Genomic DNA, 19706 nt, shown 5'->3' with positions numbered 1-19706 from the left:
TAAATAAATGCTTGACTCAATGATTTTTCGTGCTCTGATGTAAATATGAGGGTTTAAATACACATGTTATTATCATTCTGAGAGTTATGAGAAATAGTACACCTAATAATAAGTGTTGATTGGTCAATTACTAGAAATTGAAAACATATTTAATCACATCCCTCGGGACATACGTTTTGGTTTTAAAGGGAAAATTCTAAAAAAAAAAAGCTGATGATTGAGAATTAGGTTTTCATTTTCGGCGATTAGAGGGAACTTGTGTCCTGTTGTCCGACTTCGACAATGTTGATCACAGTATTTTCCATTTTTTATTGCATACCTGACAATGTTTTGCCAATGTGCTTCAACCCTGGCATTTTGTTTAAATCGGGTTCATTGAATGACACACAGTCGGGTTACACAACTGACAGTCCCTGGGAATTGGTAGACCTGTTATTTCTATAATCGTTTATTCCTGCTGTGTCGCTGCGTCGTAAACACGTTTGATGTCAAAATTAACTCGTCTCGTTCCCGTGCGTTCAAATGAATACACGTCACTAGCCTAAAATAAGGGTAGAACGCATTGCATTTATTTATTTATTTATTTATTTATTTATTTATTTATTTATTTATTTATTTATTTATTTATTTATTTATTTATTTATTTATTTATTTATTTATTTATTGTTGGGTTGTGTCGAAGAATTTATAAATTCATCATATAAAATTGAGTGTAAAATACATTATCTGTATAATTTTGACTTTTCATATGGCGGGCGTTACATTAAAACAAAAATGCTGCAGCCAGTTACAATGAGTTATGCTTGGATGTAAATCGTAGTACCCACTTCACCTACACAATAATGGAATGTCTTGTGTCAAATGATGAATTCTTGTGAGCGATTGAAACAACAGTTCACCAATCAATTGCCTGCGGTTGCCATGACTACATCTAAAACAAGACTTGATGAGAAGCTTGGTGGCACAATTCTTATATTTATTTGCATGAAAGCTTAATTAATTTAAAGGAAATAATGGAATACTCGGTTAATGTATTTACATATAATTGATTGTTGGGTAATATATTCAGTAATCAATAAAGCAGACTAATATATGATGATAACAGACACGAGACATCAAAAGCAATTGGTAGTAAGGAGAGAAAATATAAAGAGTACATTACACATATCACTTGCTAATGGGAATATCCTGCGGTAGGAAGGTATTCAATCACATGCCACGGGGTGGACGTTTTCTTTGCAAGTCTCTCGCCTCAGCGCCAATAAGCGAACGGATATCAACTGACAAAATCGTCTAATTGGACATAACGGATAATGTGTTCTCTGTGCTGATAAGTCGGTGTTCAAGGAAATCACTACATAATATGTCACCATTCGTGCAATACGGGTGAATTCAACTAACTGTTTCTTTATTGCTGACTTATTCGATAGGTTAACAATTATGTCAGTCGATGTGGAGGAGTCAGTACCGGAAGCTGAACCTGAAGCCGAAACCGATGCAATAAACGAAGAAGACTGGTCGCTAAACGCTACGTCTGAAATTGTTCCAGAAGGCGAGGCCTGGCCGGAACCAGGACCGGAGTGGTCTATAGCGTTTGATACGTGGACATGGGCTTGGGAAATGCATGTTTATGGGTTCTCACTGATGTTTGGGTTAATATCTCTCATCTCAATGCTCAATTTGATGTGTCAGGACAGAAAAACAATTCGGAAACGTGTTATTTCTATCTGTCTTACGTCCCTGACAATACTCCTCGGTGTCACAAGAACCGTATCTCTCATCGTTAATCCATACGGATCATCGAAGTCTGTACCACTGGAAATGTCCCGAGTATTATGGTCAATTGGTTTCCCAGCGCTTACATCGGGACTTAGTACACTGTTATTAGTTTTACTGGACTCAACTAAAATGACGCTTGGTCCGCCAACATTTCAACAAATCCACACTCTTCTACCGGTTATAGTCTCTCATTTCGTACTCGTTATATCCGTGGATATACTAGTGGCTACCTACGCCCAAGTCGAAGTGTTGTTATTGGTGTGCCAGGTTTTGTACATTGTCTGGGCAGGACTACTTTCATCCGGGTTCTATATCATGGCTTATAAACTGCACAGAAACTTGAAAGCGGGCAATGTGAGTAAGACAACACAAGGTGGGTTATATTACTATATTTCACAGTTGACAAATACATACATTTGTGCAAGTTCATAACGTCTACCAGTAGTTTTATGAGATCTCTCTGATTTTACGAAGTTCTATCTTTTGACGACCCGATTCCAGCTGGGATTCTCTTTATTATTAATACGGCTATCCACTTGTCTGTCTGTATTCACATCTACGTATTAATTTCATTTAATTGTTTGGCTGGGCCAATTACGTCCAAACTTAACAAGTTATCACACACAACGAGCAGAATATTATTCTGCACACAAATAACGTCTAGTATATTCATGCTAAGAACCATCTACCCAGTTACGAACTGTAGGTATTGTCATTCCTAGCAAAGAGTCTTTCGGCCGACTAGCTGTACGTGGTAACTTAACTGTGATTCTTTTTGTATGGACGACTACTTTATTTATCATTGTTTACTTTTTAGTATGCGCAGTTACGCAATCATCAATTGAATACTGAATATGGTGTTATTGAACACAATTCTATAAAAAATGATTTCGTGAGATTGTATGTGATATCTGCTATTATACTAAGACGGTATGTAATTTTTTTATAAGAAGGTGCAAGATCTCGAAAGGCAATATGTGATCCTGTAAGACTTTGTGAGATCTCGTAAGAAGGTGTGCGATCTTGTAAAACAGTATGTAAGCCGGTATGTGATCTCGCAGGACAGTATGTGATCTCGTGAGCCGATGTGTGATCTCATAAGACGGTTTGTAATCTTGTATGAAGGTGTGAAATCTCGTAAGAAGGTGTGTGATCTCGTAAAATGATATGTAATCTTCTAAGATGGTATGTGATTTCGTGAGACTGTACGTAATCTTGTAAGACAGTATATAATCTCGTAAGAGGGCGTGTAATCTCGCAGGGAAGTGTGTTATCTTGTGCGACAGTATGTAATCTCGTAAAACGGTATTCAATCTCGCATGTGATCTCGTAAGAGAACGTGTAATCTGAAAGTACTTATTTAATCTAGTAATAGGGCATGCGATCCCGCAAGAAGGTGTGAAAAAAGGGTATGCAATCTCGTAAGGGGATATGTAATCACTTAAAGGGCGATAGTCGTCGCGCTGCGCTTGTGCGACATTTGTGTTGATAAACATTGATTTTTCCACAATCCAGTGCACTTTTCTAATGAAATCACAAGTACTAGTTTTGTCCCGGGCGACACTTGCACTAATTACCAACGGTGACTCCTTCAATACTTTCTTATCGCTAAAAAATTAAAGCTTAGTAACCTCTCAGTTTGTAGTCGTTGGTGTGCGCAACAGTCAAAATCGCCATATCTCGCGCATGCGTGGCGCGACGACCACCGGTATGTGATCTTGTAAGTCTAAAATCATTCTTCGCCATGGTAATGGGACAGCTTGACTACGTTGAATGATTTCAAAACTATTTTGCTTTTTGCTGATTTCCTAAGCTCATTAATTTCCGGGCCAATGGTTCGATGTCGTTGTTATATGATGCGGTTGCTATGTTTTTGTTATTAGCTCCGCTGTCGACTTTGTCGAGAGGAGCTTATCATATGAGTGATTGTCCGTCGTCGTCGTCCGTCGTCCGTGTCAATAGTTTACTTTTTTGACTTCTTCTTGAAAACTACAAACCTTATTGCTTTGATACTTGGTGTATATGTACCTTGGGTAGACCTCTCTCAGATTTATTCATTTAATGATGATATCTTCAATTCTCTAATTTTAGTGAATATTTTTGTATTTTTTTGTAAAAAGTGATTTTCAACTTCTTGTTAAAATTTGCAAATCCAATTGCTTTGATATTACATATATAGATACTACATGTGGACCTCACTCAGATTTGTTCATTTTGAAATGATACCTTCAATTCTCTAATTTTGGTGAATATTTTTGTCATTTTTGGTAAAAAGTGATATTTTTGACTTCTTGTTAAAAACCGCAAGTCCAATTGCTTTGAAATTACATATATAGGTACTACATGTGATCCTCTCTCAGATTTGTTCATTTCATGATGGTATCTTTAATTCTCTAATTTTAGTGAATATTTGTTTTTTCAATTTTTGGTAACAAGTGATATTTTTTACTTCTTGTTGAAAACCGCAAGTCTGATTGCTTTTATAGATACATTTATTGTTTATTGTCTTTTAGGCCACAGGCCCATATGACTATACATAACAAAAAAAACAAAAGAATACACAAACACTGGAGAATGTACAGAAATTGTAAAATACATATATATATATATAACAAAATTCTTATACCGATAGTAACGAAAACTCCCTTCTAAGGTTGAATGCTTTATGTAGAAATTTACCAAGATTACGTAGTACCTTTGCTGATTTTGAGCGCATTAGACTGTAATATTTTTCTGGATTGGGAAGATGCCAAAAATACTCAGGAATTAACTGTTTTCGCATAGAGTGAAATAATGGGCAAATAAGAACAAAATGGTATTCGTCCTCTACATTAGATAAACAAAACTCGCATATTCTTTCATCAATTTCCAACCCTGTATAGCGCCCCTCTTCAATGCGCAATCTATGACTAGAACAGCGAATACGCATGTCTGTGTTTAGCCTCTGTGACTACAAAAAGATATCTTTCTGGTTCAAGCATGGTTTTAAAATTACAATATGACCTTAGTTTGGCAGTGCAACATATTTCACTGTACCAATCCTGCCTATGAATATCAATTACCCGCTGCTTGAACTGTACCAAGAACAGGTTTACATCCCCCACGCCCTGGGATATCCAAACCATACCAAAGCCGTACATATGAAGTATATTTTTAATTTCAGTGGCCCATGATGTCCTTCCATTTTCATCTAGTTTATACATTAGTCTGTAAGCATGCTTTACAACCCTCCCTTCAGGAAGTTCTGTGACTCGTAACCAGTATTTTATACATTTTAACAAGGAGTTTACAAAAATGGGTAACCGCCCACATTCCCCAAGTACGGCTTCAGTACATGTTTTGTCACCAATCCCAAGAAAATGTTTACAAAATTTCAACTGTACTCTTTCAGCCTGAATATATTGCTTAAACCCCCAAATGTCTGCCCCGTACAAAAGAATTGGTAAAATTAAAGCATCGAATAGTCTGAAATAAACATTATAATTAAGTATACCAACTTTATACTCAAAACTAAATAAAGAAAACATTGTTTTGCGTGCTTGTGCGGCCAAATTTTCAACAGCTTTAGACCAGCTGTTTCTACATGACAGCAATAACCCAAGATATTTGTAGGAATTTACAGTTTTAATTGGTTCATCATTCATAAATGTTTCTTTAGTTGAGTTATGGCCACCTTTCCGAAACACTACAATTTTAGTTTTCTTTTTATTTACAGTTATTTTCCATTTAATACAAAAGCGTTCTAAAATATTAATCAGCCGCTGCAATCCCACAATTGAATCAGCAAATATGACTACATCAGCGGCATACAATAAAGCAAATAAATCAAACATTTCTTGCGTTAGCTGAACCCCCCAATCATATTATATAATTCATCTATAAACAAAGAAAAAAGAACAGGACTCAATACGCTGCCCTGTCTAACACCAATAGTACAAGGAAAGTAATCAGAAATCCCACCATCAAGTCTGATGCACGATTTGACATCACTGTACATTGACTTGACAATGGTTAACATTTTACCTGATATACCAATATTATGTAATTTGATAAAAAGTCGGCTATGGTCAACAGAGTCAAAAGCTCTGGCAAAATCAACAAATATACAGTAAAATTTTCCTCTCTTATTTTTAAGATAATTTTGAACAATTGCATACAAGACCAATATGTTGTCAACAGTACAAAAACCTTTACGAAATCCTGCCTGCACTCCAGAGATGGCCCCAGTATCCTCTGCCCATTCATAAAGTCTATTGTTTAGTATGCTACAGAATATTTTCCCGACGACATCCAATAATGTGATTCCCCTATAGTTATTGGGGTCAGATTTTGAACCTTTTTTCAAAAGTGGAATAATTACTCCACGTGACCACCCTTCAGGAAATTTCCCCGTTTCAAAAACATTGTTAAATAATTCACTCATGAGTGGTAATAAATGATTTACAGAACATTTAAAAAATTTGGCAGGAATTCCGTCTGGACCAGTAGCTTTCCCATTTTTCAGTGATTTCACTGCTTTGATAATTTCATCATTAGTGATCCAATCATTCAAATCTCCACAATTACCATTTTCAGCATAATGCTGCTCAAGCATTGAATCAAAAGTGATGTCCCCGTTGTTTACAACCTGATTGCTTTTATATTACATATATAGGTACTACATGTGGACCTCCTTCAGATTTTTTAATTTCGTGTTGATATCTTCAATTATCTAATTTTGATGATTATTTTTGGTGAAAAGTGATATTTTTGAATTCTTGTTGAAAACAGCAAGTCCTGTTGCTTAGATACTATACATATTGTTCATTTTCTAATGATATCTTCTGTTCTTTAATTGCAATGTGCATTGCTTACAGCGGAGCTATCTCAGCCGACAGGCTGCTTGTTAAAATGTGAGGGTGGATAAGTTGCATCATATCTAGACAGAGTCACGTTCATGTAAATTTAGATATAATATATCAGGGGAATCTTAGTGTTTCAAGGGAATATCAACTATACCAAAGTACAGTTTTCCTGGATGTTTGTTGAGGTTTACTTAACATAAACCTGAGTTTTAAAGATTGTTTATTTATCAAAATATGCAAATAAACATCACTATGATAAAATCACGACTGAACACCAGAACGTGGCAGTGCCCGTTACAGCGTCTACGCACTGTGAAATTCGGGTGTTTCATTTATATTCGCATATAATGCTCAATTTAAGTTTCATGAAATGCATGTTAGCACATAAATAGCAATATAATTATAAAAAAAACGTACCACAATTTACGCATTTTCTGTCATTCGTGGTGAATTAGCTCTCGTTATACAAGATCACAGAAGGACTGTGACAAGATATAGCATAGGAAAAGTCGCGTGCGACCACACTTTTAACTATATTTGTATATCACGAAAGAAGACCCAATTAATTATAATGTACAACAAAAATTATCTGATTGACAATGACTACACAAATTATCCTGTAAGGCATTATTTACGTGGACCCTGTTCGAATCCTTGTTTGACAGTCGCTGGTTGTCGTTACACTGTTCTGGTGAAAGTCCGGCAAATATCTTTAAAAATCAGCTTCTCTCTAATACCACGTCACTGATGAGTCGCGTGGTCACGTGCTTCCCTCTAGCACCGTAACATTTAATTTTGTTATTTCCAACAGACATAAAGTGGCATTGCATTGTGGGTAAAGGGCGGGAATATTACCTTGCATTAATCAACTTTTCATTTTTTTTTAGCGCCATGACATTTTAAAGCACAGTTTACTAAATGAAGCCATTGACAGGGTTAGCGGAAAGTATTTTCGATGAGCCAGTCTGTTGTATAATTTTAAAAGCGATTACGAATTATTTTTAGTTTAGTCAACGACAGCCCATTAGTGTATAATTGCCAAACAACGCAATGTTAAGAGGGAATGACGACCCATTTCCCAATTTTGGCTGATAACAGAGCAAGGACGTAATCATTATAATAATAATTATCGACTCGAACATCACGGTCCAAGCCCTGTTGTCAATGATGTTTAGTGTTCAGTTCTTTCATATATAATACCCCGGATGTAAAAATAAAATAAAAATACGTACAGTTGAAGCCTGAGGAAACAGAAATCGACAGTGTGGTAAGTGCGTAGTAGACGTCTGTATTTACGGCATGCGAACATGCGCTGGTAATTTTCCAGGGCAATTTGTTTCAGGCTTTGCTTTCTACTGTCGCCATATTTGTTGTTTTGTTAAAATTCGTACTTAGGATATTTCCGCTGCAGTTTGTGTTTACTTAATCGCACGAGCATCCAGCACGGTGCTGTTTCAAGGGTAAAAGTCATACTTATGAGTGGTTGTCGCTCCAGGCTCATGATCGGTAGACCCAAGTTCAAATCCTACCTTAGGCTGAACATCAACGGGTCAACCCCTACCTGGGTGAGTGTGCCACAGACTCAATGGCAAGGCCAATTCCACTGGCCGAGATTCATTCACTAACGAATGCGACTTTGGGGGAACCTTTGTTAAGGTCCGCAGGTGCTTGTGTTCGACCGAGCCTGGTTGACGCCAGGATAGCGCATTAAAATTGCCATTTGACAGAGAGATGGCCACACAGCCCTGTCATGTAGTCCCAAACATGAATATAACTTCTGTGGCAAATGCACTATGTGTCAGCACTAGCACTTGCAATTTGCACATACAAAAAAAAAGTCAGGAGAGACAACGGTGACATTCAATGTCCAGAACTGTCGCATGGCACAAAAATATTTAAAAAAAAGAAAGAAAAAAAAATACTTATGATCACGGTTAAGAGAATTAAGGAATTACACCAAGACAATCTAACAAAAACGCGAACAAATGTACATACCGCGTCGCCCATTTCTGTCAGTGGAACGGTACATTTGCATAAATACAAATGAATTTACATTTCACAATAAACATATCACGTAACAGAGAATGTATTCATAACGTCTATTTATGGGTAGCTACCCAATTAAACCTGTCATATTGCAGGTGTTATTCTGTAAAACATCTCGAAATATTGAATAGCTACATGGCATTGAATTAACAGAATCCTGATTTAGCTAAAGTGTCAACCATCGTATTGCGAGAATATATTCATCTGCATACAACAAGAACTGTGCCTAATTGCAAATATAAATAGTGGCAACAGACCAAGTGTGGAGTTCATAAATCATATCACTCTTGGTAGGTGACCTACTATTCCGGCCGTTGGTTTATTCAATGAAACATAACGAGGAAGTTTGGGTTTTCGAATATAACGCAACACATTTGGTCAGAGCATGGAGGTAAAAAGAGATCTGTTTTTACCTCCATGGTCAGAGTCTGTAATAGCGCGAAACGTGTAACTTTTCGTGAAATAGGAAGCACTTTGGCCAATTCTCCTACAAATTCGGAATGTTCAGACATTCAGTGTAATACGCCACGAAGCATTTCATTTACTAATATTGTCGTAAATCAACAACGGACAACTAAAAAATGAATTTCTCGTGGCTCGTGTTGATTGATTAGATTTTCAGATATCATGATAGAAACAAATAGGAATAATATTCATATTTCTGGGAAAATGAAAAAAAAAATTGTCTATAAATATTCGTTTCTGTGATATGAAACTTGGAACAGAAATAAGTCTATGTGATGTTAAAAACTGATTATTTGAAAATTTTTGTTTCAATGAGAAAAATGCAAATGAGATGAAAATGAATATTTAAAATAAAAAATATTAAAAAAATATGCCGGAGAAAGAAACGTGACGATAAAAATTCAATTTACGAAATGAATAGAAAAAATAGTGTTTTGTCTTTAATCAAAGATGGCTGCTTAACCACGTGACATACATAGCTGAAAAGAATGTATCATACTTTAGAGGAATGTACCAGTAAGGTTTAATATCATTCGAGTTATGGCGACAAAAAAATGTAAACAATAATGATGATGAGAATGGAAACAAAAGTTGACTCCCTAGCACAGCTCGATAACCACCCAATAATGTCAAGCAGACAGGTGTAATACCGACAGAACGTACAAAAATAAAAATGTTTGCCTGTACGTAAATTAGATTTTAATCGGAATTCTATATCTATATATTCCTTATAGTACAACCCAACTAGCTTTGGTTCGAATCGAAATATGTTCTGCTGTTCCGCTTACGCTAATGTTATTTGAAACTACGTTAACTGATTCTAATCGGAGCATAGTTGGACGTCCAACTCAACATTCGCTGTAATTCTATAATCGTGAAAGATTGATTCGACCTGGTCACGGATGAATAATGGAACATTAAAATCGCCCAGATTCAATTACAATCTAACAAGCAAAACTTTAGAATCAATAGTCAAATATTTATTTAAAGGAACATTACACTGATTAAAATTGAGTATGATTCAGCGTCATGAACAGGGGTTAGCTTAAACTCGGTTAATTTCTAGCTACTAGTGTGTTCGAATCAGGTTCGAGGGTAGGACAGAAAGTGGTTAGAATTCGTGTTGTACTACAAACTGATTCGGTTAAAGTGGGGGGGGGGGGATCGTCACCTGCGCACGCGCGGGAATTGAGTCCCAAGCGATGATAACAACACACGCTAAAAACGCAAAGGCTGATGAGTAGACGATTGCTTGACAAGCTATGGCCATCTGACGCATGCGCAGGTGACGACTCCTCCGCTTTAAACACGGATTCGATATGGTTCTATCGAAAATAGGGTATATGTTGTATATCTTTATACATTTCATATAGTTAATCTTTATTACTATTACGGAACTCAAACCTAACAAGTAAATACAAAAATCGCATTATTCACCGGTGTTAATAAAATGAGGAATTTGTACAAACCGACTTAATATAATAATATACAATTAAATGATATCGCAAGATAATTAATTAATTAATTAATTAATTAAAGACAGAAGCGTAGTTACAGACATCTTCTTTTGTACCCCTTTTATGTAGAGAAATAATCATCTTCTTAGCCCACTGGGTTGACGAATGATATCGAATAATTGCAAAATAAGCTCTTCAAGTATTATTTCATATAACATGTTATAGCACTTTCCAGAGTGACGTAAATTTGACGTGCATACTATTTCTGTCCGATTTTTGATACTACATTTTTTATGGAATATAGAAAAAATCGGATATCTCATACAGTCATCGGGAACACAATCATTTGGCGCCTTTATTGAAACACTAAAAAGAATCTGCAAGCAAGACAATTGACAAGTACTGTGAGTATATTGGACATGTGGGTTTCCGAGAAAATTCGGACGTGCGAAATGTATACAACTATGGAGTCAGGTTACGTAATTTTGATGTCAAGGTATTCCATCTTCCTAAATATTTTAAATGTATCATTGAGGCATGTCGATTTTTTTCAGTAATAACGCGTTCATAACTACTGGTTGTGACAACATTTGAATATTCTCTACGTCGATGCATTATTGAATTATGAAACCTCGTAGTTCGGTTACCTTCCTAATATAGCTAATATAGCTTTGATAGCTTGGAATGGGATTTTATTTTCCACTCCCTTAACAGTTATAATTTTGGCCCTTCCCTTATTAACTGGAACAAATTATTTTACAATAACCCCTCCAGCTGTGTGATGAACCGAGGTCTAAGCACTGGCTATTTTGATATAAGAAGGGGAGTTAGACAGGGTGACCCGGTTTCGCCCGCCCTCTTTATTTTGTCACTTGAATTAGTTTTGAATTCACTGCGATGTGATGACTCTATTCATGGAATTCATATCCAGGGCAAGGGGGTTAAGTATTCTGCATTTGCTAACGATCTAACCTGCTTTCTCTCGGACAAACTTTCCTGCATTAATTTGTTCTCCCTTCTTAACAAGTTTCAGACATATTCAGGGTTACACGTAAATTATGACAAAACAGGGGCAATGTGGCTTGGGTGCTGGAGGTCTCGTACGGATAAACCATTTGGGGTACTCTGGCCATCAACTCCAATCAAAATTGTTGGTATATATTTTTCTTACAGGTACGAGAGTGCCTATCTACTAAATATGGAAGCTCCTATTGACTCTCTTAATAAATGTTTGTATCTTTGGTCTTCACGTCTTGGTCTTCTTGGCAAAATTCAAATTATTAAATCACTGGTTATTCCAAAATTTCTCTATATATTTAATCTCATAATTGTCAAAATGGCGGATATTAAAAAAATAAATAATAAACTTCATACATTTATTTGGAAAGGCCCAGACAGAATTGCACGTAACACTTTGATTGGGGATGTTGGCCGGGAGGTCTAAATGTGCTGGACATTTTTGCTCTTTATCACGCTTTCAGAGTTAAATGGGTTCAGCGCTTTCTTAATTCAAAAATTAATCATCCCTGGAAACGTTTTTATCACACTATCTGCTTCCCCTTGGTGGTTCCTTAATTTTTAGATGTAATTATAAAATTGAGCTATTACCTGTTACTCCCTTTCTATCAGTCTATTGTGCAGTTGGTGGAAATTACAATGCCAGCAACCAGTTCAAACAGTTGCTAACAATATAATTTGGAATAACGCCAACATTCTCATTGATAACAAGAGTGTGTGTTATCTAGATTTCATTTTAAAGGGCATTGTCTATATCTCGGACCTTTATATTTCAAATGGAAAAATAAAAAATTGGACACAACTACAAGAAATTGGGTTTACTCCTAGACAATATCTCCTTTGGCACGGCATAATTTCCGCTATACCACCAGAATGGAGAGGCTGTACTCCTTTTTTTGTTAGACCAGAATTGCCTATTGGTTTGTACATTAACAACATATTTTGTCCATTGAATATGGTAACATGTAAAGTAATACGGGCATTCATAATTACATGATATGCATTCATAATTACATGATATGTATTCACCACGACATGATATGTATTCGCCATGACATGATAGGCATTCATAATTACATGATATGTATTCACCACGACATGATATGTATTCGACACGACATGATAGGCATTCATAATTACATGATATGTATTCGCCATGACATGATAGGCATTCATAATTACATGATATGTATTCGCCATGACATGATATGCATTCATAATTACATGATATGTATTCACCATGACATGATATGTATTCGCCATGACATGATATGCATTCATAATTACATGATATGTATTCGCCATGACATGATATGTATTCATAATTACATGATATGTATTCACCATGACATGATATGTATTCGCCATGACATAATAGGCATTCATAATTACATGATATGTATTCACCACGACATGATATGTATTCGACACGACATGATAGGCATTCATAATTACATGATATGTATTCACCACGACATGATATGTATTCGCCATGACATGATATGCATTCATAATTACATGATATGTATTCACCACGATATGATATGTATTCGCTATGACATGATAGGCATTCATAATTACATGATATGTATTCACCATGACATGATATGTATTCGCCATGACATAATAGGCATTCATAATTACATGATATGTATTCACCACGACATGATATGTATTCGACACGACATGATAGGCATTCATAATTACATGATATGTATTCACCACGACATGATATGTATTCGACACGACATGATAGGCATTCATAATTACATGATATGTATTCACCACGACATGATATGTATTCGCCATGACATGATATGCATTCATAATTACATGATATGTATTCACCACGACATGATATGTATTCGCCATGACATGATATGCATTCATAATTACATGATATGTATTCACCACGACATGATATGTATTCGCCATGACATGATATGCATTCATAATTACATGATATGTATTCACCACGACATGATATGTATTCGCCATGACATGATATGCATTCATAATTACATGATATGTATTCACCATGACATGATATGTATTCGCCATGACATGATAGGCATTCATAATTACATGATATGTATTCACCACGACATGATATGTATTCGCCATGACATGATAGGCATTCATAATTACATGATATGTATTCACCACGACATGATATGTATTCGACACGACATGATAGGCATTCATAATTACATGATATGTATTCACCACGACATGATATGTATTCGCCATGACATGATATGCATTCATAATTACATGATATGTATTCACCACGACATGATATGTATTCGCCATGACATGATATGCATTCATAATTACATGATATGTATTCACCATGACATGATATGTATTCGCCATGACATAATAGGCATTCATAATTACATGATATGTATTCACCACGACATGATATGTATTCGACACGACATGATAGGCATTCATAATTACATGATATGTATTCACCACGACATGATATGTATTCGCCATGACATGATAGGCATTCATAATTACATGATATGTATTCACCACGACATGATATGTATTCGACACGACATGATAGGCATTCATAATTACATGATATGTATTCACCACGACATGATATGTATTCGCCATGACATGATATGCATTCATAATTACATGATATGTATTCACCACGACATGATATGTATTCGACACGACATGATAGGCATTCATAATTACATGATATGTATTCACCACGACATGATATGTATTCGCCATGACATGATAGGCATTCATAATTACATGATATGTATTCACCACGACATGATATGTATTCGCCATGACATGATATGCATTCATAATTACATGATATGTATTCACCACGACATGATATGTATTCGCCATGACATGATATGCATTCATAATTACATGATATGTATTCACCACGACATAACATGTATTCGCCATGACATGATAGGCATTCATATCTACATGATAGGCATAGGCCACGATATTATAGGCACACAGGCGTAAATAAACATTGCTTGTTTTCACAATTTGACTAGAGCGATCGGGATTAGATGCGCTGGATGGTAGTCACATAGTCCCGCGCATATGTACCATATGCCAATACCTTTGATGTGAGTTGTGTTATTCATGGCATCAAGACTCTTATAGAATATATTAACGAAATACTCACGTAAACGCAGAATTTGTCAGCATTTCAAATTTACGTCTGACTTACAATGAAATTTATTTTTAGCTCACGTAGGAAAGAATGATCATTCTAGAAACCGGTGTTCTGCAGACCGCGTTGCTATCAGGGGAAGATAGCCAGTAACCATAGTTCGTTGACAAGTTTTTTTTGTAATCAATATATTAATTACATTATTGTTTTGTTTTGGGATGGAAATGGTGAAAGAGTTCTTTCCAAACGTATTCAAACCTTTAATTGTACTAACAATCTAGCAGGAATTGTTTAAACATAATGGCTAGTTGTTCCTTTTATTTATTCAGGTTTTCGGATTGTCAAACTACTTAACACAAATTCCAAAATATGCCATATTCCTTCCTCGATTGAAATTGGCGAAGAAACTAATTACTATAGTGACAGCTTCTTTGTGATCATTACACTACAATTGTATACAACATGTGCACATTAACATTAAACTAATTCATTTGGCATTTCAAATAATTAATATTTTTCTGATAATAATAGTAATTCTTTATTAAATACGAGTGATTAATAAACATAATAAAACAGATGGGGAGTTTATATTCCAGACGATATTTGTATTTATTAGCAAAGAACAATAGCTATTGGAATTTGAAGGTTGACTGCCAAATACAAGGGAAATTGATTTTCTAGACGATATTTTCGTTGAAAAACAATAATGGTGAATGCCTATCATGTAATGGTGAATACATATCATGTCGTGGTGAATACATATCATGTCATGGCGAATACATATCATGTAATTATGAATACATATCATGTAATTATGAATGCATATCATGTCGTGTCGAATACATATCATGTCGTGGTGAATACATATCATGTAATTATGAATGCCTATCATGTCATGGCGAATACATATCATGTCGTGGTGAATACATATCATGTAATTATGAATGCCTATCATGTCGTGTCGAATACATATCATGTCGTGGTGAATACATATCATGTAATTATGAATGCCTATCATGTCATGGCGAATACATATCATGTCGTGGTGAATACATATCATGTAATTATGAATGCCTATCATGTCATGGCGAATGCCTATCATGTAATGGTGAATGCCTATCATGTAATGGTGAATGCCTATCATGTAATGGTGGATGCCTATCATGTAATGGTGAATGCCTATCATGTAATGGTGAATGCCTATCATGTAATGATGAATGCCTATCATGTAATGGTGAATGCCTATCATGTAATGGTGAATGCCTATCATGTAATGGTGAATGCCTATCATGTAATGGTGAATGCCTATCATGTAATGGTGAATGCCTAGCATGCAATGGTGAATGCCTAGCATGCAATGGTGAATGCCTATCATGTAATGGTGAATGCCTATCATGTAATGGTGAATGCCTATCATGTAATGGTGAATGCCTATCATGTAATGATGAATGCCTATCATGTAATGGTGAATGCCTATCATGTAATGGTGAATGCCTATCATGTAATGGTGAATGCCTAGCATGCAATGGTGAATGCCTAGCATGCAATGGTGAATGCCTATCATGTAATGGTGAATGCCTATCATGTAATGGTGAATGCCTATCATGTAATGGTGAATGCCTATCATGTAATGGTGAATGCCTATCATGTAATGGTGAATGCCTAGCATGCAATGGTGAATGCCTATCATGTAATGGTGAATGCCTATCATGTAATGGTGAATGCCTATCATGTAATGGTGAATGCCTATCATGTAATGGTGAATGCCTATCATGTAATGATGAATGCCTATCATGTAATGGTGAATGCCTATCATGTAATGGTGAATGCCTAGCATGCAATGGTGAATGCCTATCATGTAATGGTGAATGCCTATCATGTAATGGTGAATGCCTATCATGTAATGGTGAATGCCTATCATGTAATGGTGAATGCCTATCATGTAATGGTGAATGCCTAGCATGCAATGGTGAATGCCTATCATGTAATGATGAATGCCTATCATGCAATGGTGAATGCCTATCATGTAATGATGAATGCCTATCATACAATGGTGAATGCCTGTCGTGCAATAAATAAATAATTTACGATTATTCTTCAAATATGTTAATGTATGTCTCTTGATTCCCATAATAAGTTACCCCCCAAACACAACAATGGTATATCTCTTAATTCAGCAAACCATATATCAGCAATGGTAGATTGTTTAATAATATATTTATATTGAATAAATAGCGTAGTTATGAGTAAAAAAAAATGTTTCATTTACAGATGAATTAGAACGTCATTTTCTGTAAACTGTACCACTTCTGATATCTACAACAATGGAAATCCTAAACTAAACATATCAAGGAACAAAATAAAATTATTAAAGTACTTTTTATAACTTACGAAAATGTGCGAAAGGTGTTTAAAAACACAGAAATGTAATAAATTTACATTTTTTATAATCATACTCATGGATCCAAATATCGTCAAATATTGTCCTTTGTCTCACAGTGCTACACAAATACTAAATAAACAGAAAAGATTGTTTGTTTGTTCAATTGCATAACGAGAAATAAAATACCTATTGTCAATGGCCCAACAAAGTAAACTGCGATATATATGTAATAATGTACATGTCTAATGGCGTCATTGCAAATTTCATAATGCCATACTCCGTATCCTAGCAACGTACTATGTGTCTTAACGCTGACGTCATATTATGCCTTAGTGCTGACGTCATATTGCATGTTTTATGTCGTATTGTATTCTTTAGCGTCATTACGATATTACTTACACTGTCCAAACTGTTTTATTCGCACGTCTAGGTAACAGATCTTCCCGCCTGGTAAAGCTGGTAAGTTGTTGCGCTACCATGGGTTTCACAATGTGCCTTACCCACCTGTACGGAGCTTTTGGTGTATTTGGTATCTATTCTGACGCCGAATTCGTCGATGCCTGGCCATGGTGGATTTACCAGACTTTACTTCGTCTACAAGAAGTTTCTATCTGTTTTGTTATGTTTGCTTTGTCTGCCAAAAGAAGAGACCAGGACACACCGCCCCATTCCAGTAGACTCATACAAATCATATTGGCAATATGCCCAGGTATTCTTTCTACAACCACAAACAAAGTGAGCAACTTAGAGGCACAGTCCACCAACGCGGGCGAGTCAGCACTTAACAACGAAACGGCTACTTGATGAAATCGCAAGCGGGCCCTCTATAGGGCGTTAACAGAACTTCTAAATTGCTACAACAAGACGCCGCAAGCGACGATATTATTTTAACTCTTCAAGATAGACACACGTCTTGTCATCTTTAAAGATACATTTCAAGTGATTCATTATGTTTGGATGTTTAAAGCGAGGGAGCCGTCACCTGCGCATGCGTCAGATGGCCATAGCGTGTCACTGTTTACAAACAAGCGTCTACTAATGAGCCTTTGCGTTTTAACATGTGTTGTTATCGTCGCTTGTGACTCAATTCCCGCGCGTGCGCAGGGGACGATCCTCCCGCTTTAACTGATTAGTGTGCAACAAATTAATTGGAGTATATTTATTGTTTAATTTATCTAAGCCATCGGGAATTCGAAAAATACAAAACTGCGAGTAAAATTACAAAAAACAAAACAAATATAAAATACTAAGAAATATAAACTTTACGCTTAAAACTACCAAGAGAGTTTGTTGATTTAATAGTTGGGGAGGATATTGTAAAATGCGATTGTATTCTGTTTAATAACCTGAAGGATGTCACAGTGGTAGCCGATGGAATATAGAAGTGTTATAGTTGTCTGGTATCATATGTGTGAACAGTTCAAGTTGATGTTCAAATTAAGTTAGTATTATATTTACAAGTGACGCCCGTGAAGCAATATCGTGTTTTATTTAAAATTTATATTCTTGCATTTTTATATCACTGTTATGTAATATATATTTTTTATGTGTTTTATTATTGTGTTTAGTCACCTATATTTAAATTTACCTTTTAATTTCATTGTCAATCTAAATAAAAGCAATTATAATATTATAACAGAAAGAAGAACGAATCATTGATGTGAGGCTTCTTGTTTAGCCTAGTGATTGACAGCAGACATTTGCTTACGCAATGCAAGAGCTGAGATGGACACTCATTATGTAAACATACTACGATGAAAGTGCATGATTGTTTAGTGTAATGCAACTCCTTAAAACACACCACACACACACACACAAAAGAAACAATCTGTGATCTGCAATGATGAACACTTATGGTCGTCGAAAGCTACAAAGTATCTATTAACCCTTTCAGTGCTGCTTGTGGGCAAAATAGATTTTTTAATAATTTGTCATCCCATGTGCGTACTATAAGATTATTCCACGCTGTTCGCTTTCTCGAGAGTCAATTGTGGGCGTTCCTACAAGAACCAAACCAACGTTCAAGGCATCCTTGAACCTGGCATCCTCAGCCAATCACAATGCAGCTTAGACTTGATTTACATAGGTAAAACAGTTGATTCCACTTAATTTCAATTTTCAAGTAGTTTTATCTTTGCCTCCCAGCCTGCATCATCTATAAACTTTGCTAGCAGCCCGTTATTTTTTGCCCTTTGAAATGAATCCTTTGTCTGCTCGTCTTGTCTTGTATGTTTTCAGCAGTTTTTTGAATTTTTTTAGTAATTTTTGGGGCATTTTGATTCGTGTAATGTATTTTTTGGATTGTTTTTCAGGGGCACTTTTGTTACATAGTCATTATTTTAGTCTAATAGTTGTAGTTTACTAGTGTTCGCCCAAGGTCAGTCAGTACATTTGCATGTTCTGTAACACAAATTGCATATCAATAGGAGAGCACTGGATTTAGTTTTGCTAGTAATAAATCCTACCCCCAGCCTGACACGTAGCGTAGTAGCGCCCTCGCTGGCCGAACGGCATCAGACCTCACTAAGTTCACGCCTTCTTGCAATATTCAT

The 19706-nt window shown here is 35.8% G+C and overlaps 1 protein-coding gene across 1 annotated transcript; it reads left to right on the top strand.

The window, feature by feature from the left end:
* Positions 1-1440: 1440 nt before the first annotated feature.
* LOC144360326 (proline-rich transmembrane protein 4-like) lies at positions 1441-17958 on the top strand. The gene is made up of 2 exons (XM_085499891.1): positions 1441-2133; positions 17533-17958. Exons 1-2 carry the CDS (start codon positions 1441-1443, stop codon positions 17956-17958), a joined length of 1119 nt encoding a protein of 372 aa, XP_085356017.1.
* Positions 17959-19706: the final 1748 nt, after the last annotated feature.

The sequence above is a fragment of the Saccoglossus kowalevskii genome, chromosome 6 (genome assembly GCF_978046115.1).
Source record: "Saccoglossus kowalevskii chromosome 6, keSacKowa6.1, whole genome shotgun sequence".
NCBI lineage: Eukaryota > Metazoa > Hemichordata > Enteropneusta > Harrimaniidae > Saccoglossus > Saccoglossus kowalevskii.
Note: the sequence above shows the minus strand (reverse complement) of the source record. Positions and strands in the feature narration are given on the sequence as shown.

Coding starts and splice junctions, on each gene's coding strand:
- LOC144360326 (XM_085499891.1), top strand. CDS start 1,441: ATGTCAGTCGATGTGGAGGAGTCAGTACCGGAAGCTGAACCTGAAGCC. Junction 2,134..17,532: donor GAAACTTGAAAGCGGGCAAT/GTGAGTAAGACA, acceptor TGTATTCTTTAG/CGTCATTACGATATTACTTA.